This window comes from Peromyscus maniculatus, chromosome 14 (genome assembly GCF_049852395.1).
Source record: "Peromyscus maniculatus bairdii isolate BWxNUB_F1_BW_parent chromosome 14, HU_Pman_BW_mat_3.1, whole genome shotgun sequence".
In the NCBI taxonomy this organism is placed as follows: Eukaryota; Metazoa; Chordata; class Mammalia; order Rodentia; family Cricetidae; genus Peromyscus; species Peromyscus maniculatus.
Window position 1 is genome coordinate 18,656,166 of NC_134865.1, and position 21,305 is coordinate 18,677,470.

Below are 21,305 nucleotides of genomic sequence, written 5' to 3' on the forward strand. Positions count from 1 at the left end.
GTTCGAGGCCAGCCTGGTCCACAGAGTGAGATCAGGACAGGCACCAAAACTACACAGAGAAACCCTGTCTCAAAAACAAAAAAAGCAGGGTGGGGGGGGGATAATTATACATTAAAAGGAACCAGGGCTTCTCAAGAAATTGTTGCATTCACCCTGGTGAGCCTGGGTTATCTTTATTATGTCAGAAAGTAAAGGTGTGCCAAGAACATGGAGACATGTCTTAAAGGGCCCAGAATCTGGGTGATTGGTAGAGTGTGTACTTAAGGCTTTACAATGTGTTATATCTTTTAAAATGTTCAGCCATAGAAGGTTGGGAAACAACCCATAACACAAAGACACAGAAGCAAGAATGAATGAAGCTCCTATGGAGAAACTTAGGAGAATTTGATCATAAAAAGAGATGAAGGGATACTTACCTGGCAAGGGAGATACCATGATCACGAAGGTGGTTTTCCCAGGGCGAGGCTTATCCATTGCACTCCGGATGTGCTGACCCCTGCGATTTCCCCAAATGCGGGAAACTCGACTGCATAATTTGTGGTAGTGGGGGACTGCGTTCGCTCTCTCCCCTGTAAAAAAAAAGAAAAAAAAAAAGAGAGAGAGAGAGATGGAGGGGTTAAAGAGATAGCTTCATGCTGCTCTCGCAGAAGACCCTGGCTCAAGTTCCCACATCAGGCAGCTCACAACCACCTTGGATGCCAGTTCTCATAGCTCCAAAACTTTCAATTCTGGCTTCTGTGGGTACCTGCATGCACACGGTGCACATAAAGACAAGCACACATACATACATATAAACAAACAAGACTGGAAGGAGTGGAGATCAGCCCTGAGTAAATGTATATCGCTGACATGGGCATGGCCATGTCAAGGACCCAAGGCTCAGACCCACGGCAGTGGCAAAGCCACTTTTGGTTCAAATGTTTACTAATGATTGACCAATGTGCGAAAAACTAGCAACTGCGGCTAACAATGCTGCTCACAGAGGCCTCCTATAAAGACTAGCTAACCACCCCCTGTGCTGTATATAATACATGTGCTGAGGTTTCCAATGGGTTGTTGATTAGTTAGTGCTATTCCTTCAGAATGCTCGTAACCCATCTTACCCCAACTTTTCTGCACCTGGGTCATTTCTTCATCTCCCTCACTACCCCAGTCAGGTTTCTAGAACCAGGCTGTACAGGATGCAAGACAAAACAAGAAAGAAAGACACTCACTGCTCTTGCAGAGAACCCCAGTTCAGTTCCCAGCACCCACATCAGGGAGCTCACCACTGCCTGTAACTCCAGTTCCAGGGGATCTGATGCCCTCTTCTGGCCTCTGTAGGCACTGCATGTATGTGGTGCACATACACACATGTAGACCCACACATACATAAATAAAAATAAATATAAAAGTAAAAGTAAGTAAATAAATAATGGAAGCACACTATAATCAGCTTAATGAAGTTGTAACTCTGGATCCAGTGTTATAAATTATGAATTTCTAAACAGGGTTGTTTACAGGTACCTTGAAACAAGATAGCTTCAAAGAGTCTTCCTCAGAAAATACGTATTAGTTACAAAGATTGAAAAAGTAACTTTACAGTGCCATTTAATGGGAAGTAATGAAAAACCAACACAGACACATAAACACAATCACTTGTGAGAGTCTTAAACTTAATAATGAATAAATATCAGACAAACTCAAAATGGAGGCCTTTCTATAAAAACAATGGGCTAATAAATCTTCAAGTGTCAAGGTTGTAAAAGTCAAAGTAAGGCTAAGGAAGTATTCTAGATTGAAGGCAGCTAAAGATATGAATTGCAAGTATCTAGCACACTTATTTTGGAAATGAAGAGCTTTACTATAAAGAACACTATTGAGACAACCAGCAAAACAAGTGTATCACATGGAGTTTGGCTAAGATAGCTATTATGACTATGTAGAAGGTGCTCAGGGACAGTGCGGCAAAACGTTAGCAACTTAAATCTCAAAACAGTTCAGGCGAATAATGTTTTTGTACTACGTTTGCAACATTTTTGCAAGCTTGTTTCAAAACACACAAACAAAAAAAAAAAACCTACACTCTAACTCCTGATTGTAGTGGGAAAACACATTTCTCTCGGGGCCACTCATTCCGTGGGCGATCTTCATATAACCCTTTAGGGTCCCTTCCCCGTGTAAGATTCCATCATATCCTACAGCTCCGGCCCTGCCTGAATTTTTCCACGCTCCTGTATAGTGTCTTTGCCTTCTAAGCCCCAAAGCCGCAACCATAGATTCTGGCTGGTGGCAAAAAAAAAAAAAAAAAAAAAAAAAAACAAACAGACAAAAATAGCTGTGGCCGGAATCTCCGGTCTGCAAGAGCGCTCGCTGTCCTAGACGTTGACTTCGGCTCAGGCGCCCCCATCGCTCTCTCGGCAGTGGAGTAGTCACGCCTGCCACAGTGTGCGCTCTCTGGCTCGGCGGGCGGCTGGCGGGCCTGGGCGCGGGAGGGGCCGGGCGCTCCCAATGGCCGCTCCCGCCGCGCTGTCAGCCCCGCCCGCCCGCCCGCTCGCTCAGCCCCGCAGTCGCCTGCGGCGAGCCGGGTGCCGCTGTGCCGTCGCGGAGCCGGTAAACGTGGCACAGCCGGGACAAGGTGTGAGCTCAGGGCATCTCTGCAGGCAAGCCCGGGGATGCGGAGAGGCGGCGGGGGTGCGGCGCGCTAAGGGGCCGGGCCGGGGCGGGCTGGAGCCCGGGTGGCGCGGGACCCCGGTGGGCGCGGTGCGGAGGTTGAGGACCCGGGCCGGGGTGGGGACCGAGCCGAGGTCCGCGGGGTCCGGGCAGCAGCCACAGCCCGGACGCCGGGGCTGACGGCGGCGCGGCGGCTCTCCCCTGGGCACAACAGGTAGGCGGGGACCGCCGCTGCGGAGCCGGGGCGCGGGAGGGGAAAGTCGGGGACCGGGTCGCCTGCCCCGCGGCCGGGGGACCCGCCCTGCAGTGCCGGGTCGGGCCCCAGCTGCAGGGAGTGGATGCTGCCTTAGGTTGCCAGAAGTTTCCAAGGTCTTCCGAGGAAGGAAGGAAGGAAAGCTTTCGCTGGGGGCGTTCGCGTAGTCCGAGGAAACGTTTGTGTGTGTGTGTGTTTTTATTTATTTGCTTATTTTACTTTCCGACGCACCAGCAAGACATCGTTTCAAGACACCGAAAATCTTCAGGAACTTCGTAAAGCTCCTAGTGGTACTTATTAACCATAACGTGTACCTCGGGCAAGTTAAGGTAATTTGAACGATCAGGTCAGATAAATCAGATGGCTTGCGGTCCTTCAGGTTGTGTGTGTGTTTTATATGCATGCTAGCCGCCCTGAAGGAACTTAGAGCCTAGAGATGTCGAGAAGTTTAAGGAAATAAAAAAGAAAAAAGACCCTATACAGTTAAGAACTTTCAGGACCGAGTCATCAGCAGCGCTGGCCTTTAAATGGATGTGGCCAGAATTGTCTGGTTTTGTTTCCCAAACGTCTTAGGAACTATGCCTGAGTGTCTAAGGAACAGGTTTGATTTTACTATTTATGTATTTGTTTAATTATTTATTTGAGACAGGGTCTCAAACCTGCCTCTGACTCCAGAGTATTGGAATTAAAGGAGTTTGTTTACCTATTTATTTGTTTGTTTATTTATTTGAGACAGGGTCTCAAACCTGCCTCTGGCTCCAGAGTATTGGAATTAAAGGAGAGATAAAAGAGAGAATGAAATTTTAGATAAGCATCCAAACTGAGATTTACCTTCTTTTAGAACTGTTGATTTTTTTTTCTTTAGCAGGTAAAGCCAAGAGTAGTATCACATGCCTGTAGTTGTAGTGTTTAGGATGTTGAGGCAGAAACATGAAGAATTCCCAGCCATCCTGGGCTTGTGTAGAGGGATCCACACAGTAGTGAAACTCAGTTTCAAAAAATGAAATCAAGGAGGCAGTTTAATGTAATACCAAGAGGCAGAGAACCCTGGAGGTTCAATTTGTTGTGCCTTGGAATGCAGTTACTTTACATAGAGAGCCGACTTTAACCTTTGGTCCTGTTTATGGATCCTAGATTACGGCACCTTTCCTTGTTCTTTAGTTATTTTAGTGTTTGACTTTAGTAACAGAAAAGTCAGAATTCCAAAATAACTCTTGCAGGGGTATTGTTCATATACATATGTATGTGCAGGCGCTTGCACCCATGAATATATGTTGAGGTCAGAGAGCCTTGCTCCCACTTTCTCCTTTTTTGAAACAGGGTCACTCCCTAAACGGGGAGATAAGGTGGTGGCCTGCAAGCTTCGGCAGTCTTCCTCTCTCTGCCTGCCGCATCCTCTTTTTATGTGGGTTTGAACTCAGGCCCTCATTCTGGCTCAGCCAGCCTTCTTACCTGCTGAACCATCTCCCCAGAATCCCAAAGTACCTCTAAAATTTTTTAATTATTATCTAAAATTAACCTCATCAATTTAAACTAATGAATATACTCTCTGTGGGAAGATTGTCTTTGCCCTGTGCATTTTAATCTTCCTCCCACCCTTCCAGCTTAATGTTTAAAAGGGCAATTGCTAACAACCTTTATTAGCCTTTCTTATGAATAAAATAAAGGATTAACTTCTGGACATTTTAAATTCATCTGTCTAGATTGTTGATAACCTGTTTAATGACATTTAGTCTTGTGTGATGCATTAGTATTCCCACAGTACCACTGAAGAATTTGGGTGGCTTTTCACTGAGACCATAAACAAGCAAAAGAAAGCCAAAAATCCCTTCTGAATCCTTTGAATTCTAGGTCCAGTGTAGTGCTATTAGGGTGTGGCTTTCCTGCTACAATTACCTAGTTCATAGTTAAATCATTTCAGCAGCTTTGGTCTCTCGGGAGTGAAGAAAAGGGGGGATACTTTTTATGTTTCGTCAACTGATTTTTAGCTTTAATCAGATCTGGTCTGTGTTTTGTTTGTTTGGTTTGGTTTTTGAGGTAGCCACCATCTCCATCTCGAGCTCCTCCAGCCCTGGGAATCTGGCTCAGGGCCATGAGCCTCATCCCTCCTTTTTAGTATAACAGTCATGACATCCATCCTGAGTTCGTTTGGCTCCTGACTTTTCCTTTAAACATGGCTACTGATAACACCATTGGATTACTAGATCAGTTAGAATATTATTGAAGTGTAGGTGTAGACCTGAAATCAAAGGCGTTTCTGTAGCAAGAATCAAATGGGATTGTTTCCTGGCCATTGGGCTAAGATCAAGGTTAAGCAGAATGGGATATTAGAACTCTGAGTAAGTGCTCAGCAGATTGAAATTGGGTATGTCTCCAGAATTAAGAGGTTTTTGTTTTTTTTTTAAGCACCTGTATAGGTACAGAATCTCTCAATCTTAATTCCAAAGACCAGAAGGTTGTGAAATGTTTTTTGTTAATCTCATTTGTTAGCATGGCTTGAACTGACTAAGGTGCTATTTGTAGTCAATATGTATCTCACTGTATGTGGGTATTCTTTTTTTTTTTTTTTTTTTATGCTGTAGAAATAACACTCAATTTGATGATAGAGGGCTTCCCACATCAGTGTGGAGATTTGATGCAGTAGACTGTATATTTACTCTGTAAGTCATGGGTGGGCCATGACAGAAGCTGCCAGAAGGCAGAGAAACAAGGAGTTATTCCAAGGAGCTGTCACTGCAGAATGAGGCGTCTCACTGGACGTCTGTCAGGGAGTGAGAAGCTCTGTCTGCCAAGAAAGCCCTCAGGAAGGTGCGGCTCCAAGAGGCCAGACATGTGTGAAGTTGTGTGCTGGGTATCGTGGGCAGGTTGTGTTACAGATTGCACTGTGGAGCCATGATGTGGAACCACGGAACTGTGGAACCATGAAGATGAGCTGGAATGCGGGACCATAGTGTGGTAAAGGGTGAATCTGTCAGTGTTAACTAGAAGAAGAGCTCTACACGGGGGAAGGGGGAGAGGAATCTAATAGTGAAACGCGGAAGTTCTAGATGGCGGATTGTGCAAGCAGCAAGTACAAGGATCGAGTTTTTGAACATGAGTAAGATTTCCTGTCCGAGCTTGCAGATTCTGCTGTGCTCAGGGACGGTGGCATCTCGTGTACCTTACAGTGCCCTATTTCTCTGCTTTTGAAGATACCCTTGTTAATAGTGTTCCATCACTGTTAGCTGCCTGCTCTGGATTAGTCCTCTTCTCAGGGGGCTTGCCCTTTCACATCTAATGCAGCGCACTATTCTACTCTAGCTAAAATTGAGACAACTGGATTATTAATCATGTCAAAATGAAATGAATAGGCTTTGAGGGATGTATGTCAAATTTGTGAGTTCTCAAACAATGAATTGTTGTTTAGACCTCTGTGTTTTTACTTCCCGGTACTGGATATTGAACTAGGTACCAAGTGATGAGACTGCTGGACCTTGTGACTTTTAGAGGCGTATGGGGAGATGCAGACAAGTAATGCTTCTTTTACCGGAAAACGTGCCTTTGGGTTCTTGGGTACCCAGAGTGAAATCTCCCGTCGCAGAAAGAGATGGGAGGGTTTGGTATGTGAAACGGAGAATTTTTTTTTTTTTTTTTTTTTTAAGGAATAAATACCAAGCAATATGAAAGCTACATTGATAATACTTTAGGTACTTACTGATCTTCCTTTCTGGAAGCTAATGTCTTTGAAAAACCTAGCACTTTAATGAAAAGCTCCAAAGTACTGGAGACACAGCAGAGTGAGGAGGAGAGAAAGAGCTGCGGGTTGTAAAGGTTATAAGACTTGTCAGCAGCTGTAATCATTGTCTTTAACAGCAGCCATTGGCTACAGTATGAGTAATTCAAGGAAAGCAGACATGGAAACTGGACATGGATGCTACTCTGTTTCACATCAATAGTATTTTAGCTTTGAGCAGATTGTCTCCCTCTCTTCTGCCTTTCGGGGTTCTTTCTTCCTTCCTTTCCTCCTTTGCTAGTATGTAAGTGCTTTACCACCAAGGCACACCCCCAGCCTATAGACAGATTTCTTAATCCATTATCTTTGTCTATAATAATACTACTGCTTAGAGCTGGGTCCGGTGCCATGGGTCTGTAGTACTTTGCTTTGGTTGCTTTGGTGAGCTCAAGAGAGAATGAGCTGGTTAGTTTTTGTCAACTGGACTCACCTGACTAGGGACCCTCAACTGAAGAATTGTCCTGATTACTAATTGATGTAGGTAGCCTCATGGACAGCATTGTCCCTAGGCACATGGGCCTAGATTGTGTAAGAAGGGTAGCTGAGCAAGCCAGTAAGCAGCATTCCTCCATGGTCTGCTTCCTTACTTGAGCTCTTTTCCTGGCTTCCCTGCCCTTGATGATGGCCGGCAGTGGAAGGATGGAGCAAATAAACACTTTTTAATCCAACTTGGTTTTGGTCAGTGGTTTGTTTGTTTGTTTCTCTTTTTCTTTCTTTTTTTTTTTTTTTGTTTCTGTTTTTGTTTTGTTTTGTTTGAGACAGGGTTTCTCTTTGTAGTTTTTGTGCCTGTCCTGGATCTCTCTCTATAGACCAGGCTGGTCTCAAACTCACAGAGATCCTCCTGCCTCTGCCTCCTGAGTGCTGGGATTAAAAGCGTGTGCCACCACCGCCCGGCATTGGTCAGTGTTGTATCACAGCAACAGAAAGTGACCAAGGACAGAAGTTGGTACCAGAGGGTGGGATGTCGCTGGGAGGGATCTGACTTTGTGCCTTATGCCTTGGACTGTTGTGTGGAGGATTTTGGAAGTTTGGGTTGGAGAAGCCATTGTGTGCTCGGACTTTAATGAGCTGTTATGGGAACTTAGCAGATGAGAATGCTGGGAGGCGTGCAGACAGTGGAGGCCTGGCTTCTGAAGTTTGAGAGTGTCTGAGACTGTGAGGGCCATTTGTGTGGTATGTTTGAATTAAGAATCTGGGGACATAACACCTTTGATTTACGGAGGCAATAGATGCTGGTTAGCTAGGGCTGAAAAAACAGCCGTGATCAACGAGAGACCAGTATTATTGAGGTGAGAATTTCTGGAGAGTATTTCCTTAGGGTCAGCACATAGACTGTGGTTCAGAGGGTTCAAGGCTGCATCTCAAAGTGGCAGCTGAACTTAGTGATGTGTAAGTGTCTCCTGTGTCGAGCTGTTTTTGGAGGCATGATAGCGCAGGAGTGGGCGTTATGGAGAGAGGCTGAGGCTTGGCACCATGTAGCAGGTCCCTGAAGAGAGGCTGGGAGGCCCCTGGTGAAGGAAGGCGCAGTCTCTGTTGCAGACCCAGCATATTAGCAATACCAGCACTATGGGGCGACCACTACGAACATCCCCAGGTATGGAGGGAGCTGGCCCGAGCCTGTGAGACAGGTTGTGTGTGTTGCAGGTGTCAGAGCTGGAGAAATAGAGCTTCCCAAGCCCAGAAGATTGTGAGTCCCAGATGCTGGACATGGAGCTGGAGAATTTGCCAGGTGCTGTTTTTGTGTTGACTTAAGTGTAGCTAAGCTTGTTTTTTTTCCCCTCTTAGAATAAGAAGTATCTGACTTATTTTTAATTATATAGGACCCCTCAGTTGAGAATCGTTGGCCTTTTGTTTTGTTTTTGAAATAGGTTCTCCCTATGTATCCCTGGCTGTCCTAGAATTCATTATGTAGACCAGACTGACCTCAAACTCAGACATCTTCCTGACTCTGCCCCTTAAGTGCTTGACTTAAAGGTGTGTACCATGATGCCCAGCTTTTTTTGAGACAGGGTGTAATAATGTCTCCTTGGCTGTCCTGGGACTTTGTATTATTTACTTTTCTGTTGCTGTGATAAAACATCACAGCTTAAGACAGCTTATAGAAGGCAGAATTTATATGGGCTTACGGTTCCAGAGCAGTAAGAGTCTACCATGGCAGGGAAACATGGCAGTAGCAGGCATGGTGGTGGGAACGGGAAGCTGAGAGTTTGCATGTTAATACTAACATGAAGCAGCAAGATCAAACTTGAAGTATGTGGTGGTTTGAAAGAAAATGGCCTGCAAAGGGAGTGGCACTGTGAGGCCTTGTTGGAGGAGGTGTGTCATTGTGGATGCTCCAGCTTCGCTTTGTGTGACACTCAGTCTACTTCCTGTTGCCTGCATATCAACATGTAACAGCTGTTAGGGTCCAAAGATCAACCCACAAAAGACCACCACTCATGTATGCAGAAGCAAGAGCAGTTATTTCTTGAGAGAAGAATTCCTGCACGCAGGGGTCAGCCGCACCACAAATGGTGAGGACCCCCAGAGAAGCTCGCAGGCTCCTTTGATGGACAGCCAGGAGGGGATTAGGCCACCCTAAACGTGATTGGCCATGCGAGCAGCAGCCACACTAGTGTGTTTCTGATTGGCTGGGGCTGTAAGTGTGCAATATCTCCCTCACCTGCCTTATCAGAAACAGAAACAGAGACCTAAACAGGAATTGAAACTCAGGCCTGGTAGAGGCTGGGGCCAGGAGAAGCCCACCATGGTGCTACCGAGTCCTCTCGCAGCTGCCTCTCCAGCACTGTGACCGACTGCACGCTGCCATGTCCGCCATGATGATAATGGACGGAACTTCTGACTATGTGAGCCACCCTAATTAAATGTTTTCCTTTATAAGAGTTGCCGGGGTCACAGTGTCTCTTCACAGCAACAGAAACCCCAACTAAGACAAAGGAGCACCAACTTCTAATCTCAAAACCCGTCCCAGTGATGGGATTCTTCCAGCAAAGCTCCACCACCTGAACCTCCCCTGACATGCCACCAGCCAGGACTAAGTGTTTAAATGCCTGAGCCTGTGGGGGAGTGCTTCTCATTCAGACCACCTTAGATGGGACTGGAGAGATGGCTCAGCTGTTAAGAGTCCTTAGCAGTTCAGTGGCTCATACAAAGGACCTGGGTTCAGTTCCCAGCACTCACATGATGCTCACAGCCATATGTAACTCCAGATCTTGAGTTCCAAGAATCTGATGCCCTCTGTGGGCACCAGATATACAGGTGATGCATACACACACACACACACACACACACACACACACACACACACACACACACAGCAAAACACTCATGTGCATAAAATAAGTAAATCTTAAAAAAAAAAAAAAAAAAAAAAAGGAAGAGGAGGAGGAAGAGGAGAAACCATCATAGACTCTTAATGTAGACCAGTCTGGCCTGGACTCCCAGAGAGCTGTCTGCCTCTGTCTCCCAAGTGCTAGGATTAGCACCCAGTGGAGATGTTGGGTTTTTAAAGAGAACTTGGACTTTCAAAGCATTGAAAATTTAAAGTCTAAGGGGCTTTAAAGTTGGACTGTGGCAGCGGTCCTTTGTGGCCTCCACTTTGGTTCTTGCCCCCAGGTTCCTTATTTGAGCACCTGCCTTGTCTTGATGATGGACTGTGATGGGGGATGAAGCCAGGTAAACCTTTTTTAACCTCTCAGGTTGGTTTTGTCCAGTGGTTTATGTAGCAACGGAAAACAAATTGGATAGGGAGGGTCGCAAATCCAAGGCCTGTCTAGCCTACAGGGTTCCAGACTAGCCTTCGCATCCAGGAGACTGCCTCAGAATCAAAAGTAAGAGGGCACCTAGTTCAGTGGCTGTTTGCCTAGCATGTGCAGGGTCCTAGGTTCCAGCCCCAGTTTTCATTGGTGGTGGTAGTTATACAAGTGTGTTTATTTTGTTTGTTTTAGTTTTTTTTTTTTTTTTTTTTTTTTTTTCCTGAAACAGGGTTTCCCTGGCTGTCTGGAACTCACTCTGTAGACCAGGCCGGCCTCAAACTCACAGAGATCTGCCTGCCTGGAGAGTGCTGGGCTTAAGCAGTGCACTGCCATGCTCGGCAGGCATACAATTTTGGTTTCTCATTACTTTGTCTTGGTGTTGGTTTCTGCTGCTCAGTCTTTCCTCACCCCAGGGCACTTCCTTGTACACTTCAGCTCTTCTGTGTGTAGTCTGGCCAGAGAGAGACCAGGAGCCGCTGTCCTCCAGTTGGAATTTCCAGTGGCCACCTCTCGTCCTTCCATCTAACTTGCCATTTCCTTACCCAGGCAGTAACATGGAATACTCTGGAAAACGGGGCGGGGGGGGGGGGGGATATATGATCCCGTGCCCACCTTTGCCCTTCCTCACTCTAACGTCTTCCCAGTCCTTGGTTCGTGCGACTCCTGTTTCTTTCCTGACCCACCCTGGTTCTCTGCTCTGTGGCCTGTGTCCCCACGGTTCTTGGGGCATTGAACCTGTGCTGTCCCTTACCTTGTATAGAGAAAGGGTGAGAAAAACATTCTTCCAGTTCCTACCAAGCCTGAGGAAAATCGTGAAATCTCTGTACAGCGAATGACTTGGTGCTACATATGTATGTTTTTTAAATTTATATTAAAATAAGGTCTTTGGCTTTGGAGTTTGGCAAGAAAACATAGACTTACTTCGTTACATGGGTGTATATTCAGAATTCCAAGAATCGAAATTTAAATTTGTGATAACAAGCGACTTGCAGTGTGGAAACAGTATGAACATGCACTTACTTACAATAGAAATGACAGGATTTGGGGAGATGGAGGAGCAGTTAAGAGTGGACCCTGCTTTTGCCCACGACTCAGATTTGGTTCCCAGCGCCCACTTCAGGCAGCTCATAATCATCTTTAGCTCCAGCTCCAGGGGACCTGACGTGAGCACGTACACTCCAGGTATATACCCTTCACACACATATGCGTAATTTAAAATAATAAATTTTTTAAAAATGTGTAGACAAAATGGTTGAAGTTGTAGTCAGTTGGTAAAGCGCTTGCCTAGCATGCTTGAGACACTGGGTTCAGACCTTAGCACCTAGTAAGCGGATGTAATAGTACAGATCTGTAGTAGGTGTGGTGTTCTAACTGGTGAGTGGGTGTGACAGAGCAGGTCTGCAGTAGGTGTGGTTCTAACTGGTGAGCAGGTGTGACAGAGCAGGTCTGCAGTAGGTGTGATGTTCTAACTGGTGAGCGGATGTAATAGTACAGATCTGTAGTAGATTTGGTGGTCTAACTGGTGAGTGGGTGTGACAGAGCAGGTCTGCAGTAGGTGTGGTGGTCTAACTGGTGAGCAGGTGTGACAGAGCAGGTCTGCAGTAGGTGTGGTTCTAACTGGTGAGGGGTGTGACAGAGCAGGTCTGCAGTAGGTGTGGTGTTCTAACTGGTGAGGGGTATGACAGTGCTGGTCTGCAGTAGGTGTGGTTCTAACTGGTGAGGGGTGTGACAGAGCAGGTCTGTAGTAGGTGTGTGGTTCTAACTGGTGAGGGGTGTGACAGAGCAGGTCTGCAGTAGGTGTGATGTTCTAACTGGTGAGCAGGTGTGACAGTGCAGGTCTGTAATGGGTGTGGTTCTAACTGGTGAGGGGTGTGACAGAGCAGGTCTGCAGTAGGTGTGGTTCTAACTGGTGAGGGGTGTGACAGAGCAGGTCTGTAGTAGGTGTGGTGTTCTAACTGGTGAGGGGTGTGACAGTGCAGGTCTGTAGTAGGTGTGGTGTTCTAAGTGGTGAGGGGTGTGACAGAGCAGGTCTGTAGTAGGTGTGGTGTTCTAACTGGTGAGGGGTGTGACAGAGCAGGTCTGTAGTAGGTGTGGTTCTAACTGGTGAGGGGTGTGACAGCAGGTCTGTAGTAGGTGTGGTTCTAACTGGTGAGCAGGTGTGACAGAGCAGGTCTGTAGTAGGTGTGGTTCTAACTGGTGAGCAGGTGTGACAGTGCAGGTCTGTAGTAGGTGTGATGTTCTAACTGGTGAGCAGGTGTGACAGAGCAGGTCTGTAGTAGGTGTGGTTCTAACTGGTGAGGGGTGTGACAGCAGGTCTGTAGTAGGTGTGGTTCTAACTGGTGAGGGGTGTGACAGAGCAGGTCTGTAGTAGGTGTGTGGTTCTAACTGGTGAGCAGGTGTGACAGTGCAGGTCTGTAGTAGGTGTGGTTCTAACTGGTGAGCAGGTGTGACAGTGCTGGTCTGTAGTAGGTGTGTGGTTCTAACTGGTGAGGGGTGTGACAGCGCAGGTCTGCAGTAGGTGTGGTTCTAACTGGTGAGGGGTGTGACAGCGCAGGTCTGTAGTAGGTGTGGTGTTCTAACTGGTGAGGGGTGTGACAGAGCAGGTCTGTAGTAGGTGTGATGGTCTAACTGGTGAGGGGTGTGACAGAGCAGGTCTGTAGTAGGTGTGATGGTCTAACTGGTGAGCGGGTGTGACAGAGCAGGTCTGTAATGGGTGTGGTATTCTAACTGGTGAGCAGGTGTGACAGTGCAGGTCTGCAGTAGGTGTGGTTCTAACTGGTGAGGGGTGTGACAGAGCAGGTCTGTAGTAGGTGTGTGGTTCTAACTGGTGAGGGGTGTGACAGAGCAGGTCTGCAGTAGGTGTGGTTCTAACTGGTGAGGGGTGTGACAGAGCAGGTCTGTAGTAGGTGTGGTTCTAACTGGTGAGGGGTGTGACAGTGCAGGTCTGTAGTAGGTGTGGTTCTAACGCTGCTGACGCTGAGATTTGTGTAAAATAACTGTCCTAGTAACACCGCCGTCCTTTGATCACAAAACACAAACAACTGCCGCTGTGTGTTGACAGCCTCTGTATGTGTCTAAGTGTGGACAGTCTACTTACTCACGATTTTCAGACAAGGGCCCTGTACCACAGGTTGGCCTCCGATGCTGTGTAGCCAAGTATGACCTTGAACTCCTCCCCCGCCTGTCTCCGTCTCCCAAGTGCTGGAATTCCTGGGGTGTCCTTCCACATCCAGTTCCACATCTTTACAGGAGCTGCCTTGGCAGTACCCTCAGATCTTCCACCTCTGTAAGCACTTTTAGAAACCGCTCAGAAGTTGACTGAAGCCTTAGGAGGTGAGGCAGGAGGATGAGGAGTTCCAGGCAACCCTGTCTCCAAACAAACACAAATAAGAAATTGTCTGAAGTGTCTGGGACATGCCCCTTGGCAAGTTTGCACAGAATGCATATGACAATCTCCTGCCTCGTGGCGTTTTAGAGTTTCTTTTATTGGCATTTTCGTATTTTTTCTAATTGGGGCAGTTACCCAGTACCTCAGGATACTCACAGTCAAGAAGACAGCACCTCATTTTTGTCTTGGTGGTGAAGCACTAGCTAATGCCTTGTGTGCCTTGGGAGGTCCTGATCCATGACCTGTTGTTTTCAAAGCCCTGATCACAAATGGGGACCTGAGGTTAGAGCACTTGGCTGTGCTGTAGGTGATTACTGTTGATTTGGGGGGTTGCTTCAGTTTGAAACGCTTAGGTTGGTAAAAATGGTTTGTATAGAGTTGGTGTTTGTTCAGCCTTATTTAACAAAAGCAGAGACACTGAAGACGGGGGCTGAGCTGAAGCTGCTGTGGTACCTTTTGAGTAGTGAGAATCTAGAAACGTGTTGGAAATTTAATCCAGTGTCGCGCAGGACTTGGGGCACTTGGTCCCGCTGCACTCGGTTCCATTTTCTGATTATTCTCCGTTCTCCGGGGACACACTGACAGACCAATCCAGTACATTATCTGTGCCTCATCTTCTCCTTGTTGTCATTATTTTCTTTCCTTCAGAATAGTTTTAAGAAACCAAAACAACTAAAAAGACTTGTGTGTATTCAGGAAAGCTACCTCATTTTCCACCTTAGTTTTCTCATTTGTAAGAGGAGGCAATCAAAATAGCCACTCCGAGGGCTGGAAAGCTGCCTTGGTGTGTGAGAGTGCGTACTGTTCTTGCAGAGGAGCTGAGTTCAGGTCTCAGCACCTGGGAAACTTAAAATAGAAGAAACAGGGGTGAGGGAGATGGATGGCGGTTAAGAGTGCACACTGCTCTTGCAGAGGACCCTCACTTGGTTGCCAGCACCCACTTCAGACAGCTACAGCCACCCATCACCCCAGCTCCAGGGGATCCAGCATCGCTGGCCTCCACAGCATTCATGTGTACACATAGACTTAAAAATAATAATACATTTTTAAAAAATAGCTACCCTATCAACCTTTTTAAGGTTTATTTAAGAAAGTAAATGTTAGACCATAGTAAGTGATCAGATATCAGCAGCCATTAAAATTGCTGCTGGCATTAGAGTTGGAACAGTGGCTTTATGAAGTCATTTTTTTCAAGCGACTACTGACTATGCTTTGAGAAATAGATCCCAGCTAGGTGTGGTGCTGTATGGCTATGGTCCGAACTACTCAAGAAGCTAAAGTAGGAGGATTGCAAGTTTAAGGTTAGCTTAGGTAGCATATAGCAAGACTCCATCTTACAAAAGGAAGCGCATGTCTAAATGTTGCTATATGTGTTCACTTTCAGGAGATAAATCAGTTCCTCTCTCAACAGAAATGTGAGTGGAAGAGGAAATTAGCCAAGTGCAGTTCTTCAGTGTATGGAGGCTGTGGCTGTATTAGGGTTTGCAGGAGGCAACGCTGAATCTGCAGCCATCTTCCTAAAGCCAGGCTTCAGTCGGAGCCTCTGTCTGCAAAGTGCGGTCGCTTCTCACTTCAGAGTGCGGGTGTGCGGGTCTCAGGTGTGGCCTGGCCTGCCGGAGGGGAAAGGTGAGATCGCCTTAGGAACTGGCTGCTGCCGCCCTTGAGGAGAGTGCCTTGTGAGGGCTGCATGGGAAGCATTAGTGGGAACTTTGTGCCCTGCTCTTGGGCTCGAGCTTTTTTGCTGAATTATTTATTATCACATTGTATTAGCTATTTTGCTTCTTGATAGATCATTTTACACCACAATATTGCTGCTGTCTAAGGAAGAAAAATGTCTTCTCAGCAGCACCGTCGGCCTCCTGAAAGGGTAATTTGATTCTTAAGATGGTCATTTGCCCCGGTGATCACAGAACATTTATTTATTTATTTTTCCCTCTAGAGTCATAGATACTGAAGATAAAAGTACTGTATGCTTAGTAGGTTTCTTCTAAAAAAGTGTTCCTCTAGCATTTCTGAATTCTGTCCTTAATTGTGAATATTTCAGCCAGTTCATTTTTCTAATTCTTTTTCCTTGTGTGTGTGGTATGCATGTATATAACTTGTTTAGGGCTGGGGGACATGCGTGTAGGGGCTGTACAGACAAATGCCTGAGCGTGCCATGAAGGCTGACAGTTGGCCTCAGGGTTCTTCCAAGTCGCTTTCCGCCTTACTCACTGCGGCATGGTCTGTCAGTTGAACCCAGAGCTCCTCATATGGTTAGTCTGGCTAGCCAGCTTGCTCCAGAGATCTCATTTCTCCCTCCCAAATGCTGGGATGATAGGCAGGTCGCCAAGCTCACCTAGCATTTGCCAGGATGGTTCTAGGCTCCTGACTCTGATCACTACTGTGGGTGGCAGATTCACTAGCTACTGAGCCATTTCACCAGCCCCATTTTGGTAATTTAAGAAAGGGAAAAGCTTTATAAATAAGCTATAATTCGTCTCATTTCTGCAAAACTCTTAGAAGCATTCTTTGTGTTATTCTTTTGGTTGGTTGGTTGGTTGGTTGGTTGGTTGGTTGGTTGGTTGGTTGGTTGGTTTGGAAACAGGGTTTCACATAGCCCAGGGTGGCCTCAATGTTGCTGTGTGTCTAAGGATAGATAATCCTTAACTACTGCCTCTACCTCCCAAGTAGCGGGTTACTAGCCAGGTGATGCCTGGATGTTTGTATTGTTCTTTGCCCCTTAAAGGTGACACTTCTGGAAAGAAACTAAGCTGGGTTTTGAGTGACTCTGGGTGCCCTTTCGTGGACAGTCCTAGGCATGTTGGCAGAACTGATCGGGAAGATGGCTGCAGCACAGAGTGAGAAGCTAGTTAGAGCTGGACAGAGGTGGGTTTTGGTCAGGAATATGTCCTGAAATCTAGACGTGGGTCCATAGCAGCTGACATAAGTAAGATACAGTGTGGAGTCTTCCACGGGCCTTTCAGATGTCTAGTAATTACGATGATGTGGTAGTGTAAACATGTTATACTAGGAAGCACCCAGAAAGAAATCAAATGCAATAAGAACCTTCCTACATCTCACACCTGATTTTCTAATATACCTTACTGGCTTTTCTATTGAAATAGTTAGTTTTGCTTAGGGAAACGTGGAGCATGCATTCCTGATATTTGAACTACCTGTAGCAGTCAGTCATTTCTCTTTGCTGCGTAGAGAACTCGTGTAGATGAGTGCTCCTTCTCATGTGCCCGCTGCTCTTGCTGACAGCTGCGTCTCCTGGAAGCTGCTGTGGTTTTGTCTCCTAAAAGGGGTCTTGCTGTGTTCCTAGGCCGGCATCTAGGCGAGTGATCCTGCACTTTCAGTTGCTTCAGTAGCCGGACTAAAGGCTTGCACCATCACACTGGAGTAGTAGTCTTTTTTTGTTTGTTTTATTTTGTTTTGCTTTTCAGCACAGGGTTCTTCTTATGTTTAGCCTTGGTCATTCTGGAACTCACCCCATAGACCAGGCTGGCCTTAAACTCTCAGAGATCCACCTGCCTCTGCCCCCGAGTGCTGGGATTACAGGTGTGCACCATCATACCCAGCTAGAGTAGTAGTATTTTTAATAAAATTAATTGTATTTGGGGTGTGTGTGTGTGTGTGTGTAAAACCCAGAGGACAGCTTGCAGGAGTCCGTTTTCTCTTTCTACTATGTGGGGCCTGAGACTTGAACTTACACTGCCGGGCTTGGTGGCACGCGCCTTTACTTGCCAAGCCATCTCTCTGGCCCTCAAATACTATTATTTATTTATAGACAGCTTTTAAAAATTACTTGAATAATTTTTCTGCATTTTATTGTGATCTTTTTAAAAGTACAAAAAATACAGACTAGTAAAATGACCCCTCTCACGTCCACCACTTATCTGTTAACATTTTGCCATATTTTATGGTTGAGTTGATCATTTAAAAATATGTTACAGCAACATACTTAAGCACAAACTTTCTTAAAAATACAATATGAGCACCGTCCCATGCTCACATCACCTGTTAGAGTTAGTGTGAATGTCTGTGTCCTGTGCAATCTAGAGAGGCGTGGTGCACAGAGATGCTGGTGGCTATACCCCTTATTAAGGCTTCACTGGGCTTGGGTCACACACATGTGATGATGCTTTACGGTTCTGGAGAAATCCCCCACGAGCCATCAGAAAGGTGTTTACAACTGAACTCCAGGAAGGTGACTCTGCTGGTGAAGACAGGTGGTCCTAAAACGCCTCAAGCTGCAAGTGAATCTTGATTGGGCAAGAGCAGTCGCTCCAGAGACCCAAGCCAGAGTACGGAAGTGGTCAGGTTCTCTACAGGGTTTTAGTAAGCTGGCTAGCTATTTGGTCACTTGTTAAAATACCTATGACACATTTTAATAGAAAGGTATTTAGGGTACAGTGAATACTGAAATCTAACATTGACCTCATTAGTTGACCCTGAAACTTGGAGAACTTAAGTGGATTATCTCGTGGTTTTAGTGATTTTGTTTTGCTTTTGCTTGTTGACAATCTGCCCTGTTTGGCCCGCCTGTCCTTTTGAATGGGAAGATGAATTTGGGTCAGCTAACTGGAACTTACTATTGGGACCTTTCTGGGATTCACCCTGCAGCAGTTCTAAGGATATATTTAGCCATGCTTTTACTTCTTATAGAATTTTCCAGCAGTCCGATCGCCTTTCAAAGTGTTTTGCTCCCGTTGCAGGTTTTGGTCCTTAGGTGTATTGACTGCGATTATAAATGAGAAGACCTGTGACCAGCTAAGAGAATTGGCTGCAAGGAATGGAATTAGCTCACAGCCTGCTGCTCAATGAAGAAGCGTCTAGTCAACTAGGTGAAGTTCAGAAGGCTGAGTTTATTTTCGAATGGCTGAGATACTTGGAGAAGCTTTTGCTTGCAACCAGCAGGGTGGGTAACATCACAGAAGCTGATTTTGTTCCATAATGTGCCAGGAATGTTTGGTTCCATTTGTCTGTTTTCTTACTTTGTCTATAGTCACCTATTAGTTTGTAAAAGTCTTAAGACTTAGCAATGAAATGTGATAGAATCCTTGCCGCTTCTGAAATGTCACTATCAATTTTACAAGTTCAAAGAAGCAGAATGAAATTAGCCAATGTTTGTTGTAGTACTTTAAAAATACATGTAACACTTGGACTGGGAATATAGCTCAGTAGTAATGTTAGCATGCATGAAGCCTTGAGTTCACCCACCAATACTGCAGAGCGTGTGTGCACGCACACACGCACATGAACATGCACACGCACAAACGCTTAATCACAACCACAGTGTATTATGTTTCATCTTCATTACCTTTTGCATCTTGTGTTTCTCCAAATATATAAAGTCCTGATGTCCTATGGGGCTAAACAAAATCCCATTGGAATTTTACTTTCAAAAACTGTAAGAGGTGTCAGGAGACTATGAATTGATTTTTATATTCCCTCTCATAAAGCTCATGAAATAGATGCAAAGAAAGAAAACTGATTTCTCATATTGTGTGCCTACACCTTTGGCCATGTTGCATACATGAACATGAGGTAGCAATTCTGGACACTCTCGCATCCATCTTTAATGAGGACATTTTATATAATCACATTTTGGTACGTAATACAAAAGTGTTATAAACACACTGCTCATGGGGGAAGTCTGGGTTATACATCACACACACACACACACACACACACACACACACACACACACACACACGATACATGTAGGATTTAACAAAAGATAAATGTTTGTTAATTTAAAAACTGATTTTTAAATCACTTAAAAGCCTTTCTTATGCCGGGCAGTGGTGGCGCACGCCTTTAGTCCCAGCACTCGGGAGGCAGAGGCAGGTGGATCTCTGTGAGTTCGAGGCCAGCCTGGTCTCCAAAGCGAGTTCCAGGAAAGGCGCAAAGCTACACAGAGAAACCCTGTCTCGAAAAACCAAAAAAAAAAAAAAAAAAGCCTTTCTAGTTCTGAAACAGTTTGTTGTTATTGGGCTCTATAATATAAACATTTGATAAATTTGCTTATCTTCAAGAAGAACTTAGAAGAAGTTTCTAGGTTTGGGAAAGTAAGCTTAACAAAAGATAAACTTCTGGGGCTGGAGAGATGGCTTAGTGGTTAAGAGCACCAGCTGCGCTTCCAGAGGACCCAGGTTCCATTCCCAGCACCCACAAGGCAGCTTACAACTGTCTGTAAGGTCCAGTCTCCTCTTCTGGCTTACAAGGGCACTAGATAACACGTGGAGAATACATGCGGGCAAAACGTCAATATACTTCAGGTTTTAAAAAAAGAAATCTTTGTTTTGTTTGTTTGTTTTGAGACGGTTTCTCTGTGTAGCCTTGGCTGCCCTGGAACTTACTCTGTAGCCCAGGCTGGCCTCGAACTCAGAGATCCACCTGCTTCTGCCTCCTTAGTGCTGGGATTAAAAGCATGTGCCATCACACCTGGCTGGAAAAAGTTGTTTGTTTTTTTTTAAGATAAAATTCTGTCTACAGGTATGGAGAGATGGCTCAGAAGTTGAGAGCACTGGCTGCTCTTCCAGAGGTCCTGAGTTCAATTCCCAGAAACCACATGGTGGCTCACAGCCATCCATAATGAGATCTGGTGCTCTCTTCTGGTGTGCAGGCATACATGGAGGCAGAATGTTGCATACATAATAAATAAATCTTAAAAAAAAAATCTGTCTGCCAATTGAACAAACACTAACTTGTGGATTGAGGCCTGAGTGAGCACCCGAGCGCCATTAGCGTTTCAGTGACTTCTTCAGAGCACACACAGGTAGACTAGAGTGACACTGAGCATTTGTATGCATTCACGTGTAAAAAGAAAATGGTGCTGGTCTTAGGAAGCCACTGCAGGGTCAGCTGTTGCTTTGGGTCGTAGACCTCTGCCTTACACTGCTCACGTAAGTGAATGGGGGAGTTGGCTCAGTCAGAAGGTGTAACATCACAAATTGTGTGTCTGTCAAGTAGACTTAGAGGAGATAGAGCCCTGTCTCTGTGGATGGACTGCAGTGTTCCAGTTTCCTTTTTGGTGACAGCAAAGCGAAGAACCACTTGTTGGTATAGCACAGTGCCTGAGTCTCCAGCCTGCTTGTGATCCGCACTCAGGATAACCTTGGGTTTCCTAGGGAAGGTTTGTTCTGTGCAGTCACGGGTGGCTATTTTAACTTGCTGCCGTCTTTTGTGTCTCCCTTTGTAGAACGATGTAAGGGAGAAGCAGAAGACTCTGGTGGGACAGCTCCTGTCCTTGCTGAGCAGCTCCCCGGGGCCTCCCACTCGCAGACTCCTGGCTCACAATCTAGCCGTACTTTATAGTATTGGAGACACATTTTCTGTGTATGAGACAATTGATAAATGCAATGATCTTATTCGTAGCAAAGATGACTCTCCAAGTTACCTTCCCACCAAACTGTAAGTTAAACATTAGAACCTAACAATACAAAATACTGTTTCCTTGTGTGATTTTCTAAAGTATGTAGATATACTAATAATAGC

At 45.7% G+C, this 21,305-nt stretch overlaps 1 protein-coding gene and 1 non-coding gene across 10 annotated transcripts in view; both read left to right on the forward strand.

Annotated features, from left to right (window-relative positions):
- The first annotated feature begins 408 nt into the window (after window positions 1-408).
- LOC121822628 (U1 spliceosomal RNA) lies at window positions 409-572 on the forward strand. The gene has a single exon (XR_006063803.1). It is a non-coding gene; the product is annotated as a U1 spliceosomal RNA (small nuclear RNA).
- Window positions 573-2,457: 1,885 nt separating this feature from the next.
- The window catches only part of Heatr5a (HEAT repeat containing 5A), a 115,484-nt gene continuing 96,636 nt past the window's right edge, over window positions 2,458-21,305 (forward strand). For 3 of the 9 annotated variants that reach the window (XM_076550680.1, XM_076550685.1, XM_076550687.1), the window contains exons 1-3: window positions 2,464-2,642; window positions 18,521-18,723; window positions 21,010-21,221. In XM_076550680.1, the coding sequence (XP_076406795.1) occupies window positions 18,598-18,723; window positions 21,010-21,221 (338 nt within the window). In that variant the 5' untranslated portion in view covers window positions 2,464-2,642; window positions 18,521-18,597. Of the gene's footprint in view, window positions 2,643-2,749; window positions 2,867-3,139; window positions 3,235-15,204; window positions 15,447-16,591; window positions 16,689-18,520; window positions 18,724-21,009; window positions 21,222-21,305 lie in introns of those variants that run through there. The other 6 variants (XM_042260629.2, XM_076550681.1, XM_076550686.1 and 3 more) reach the window with 6 other exon arrangements.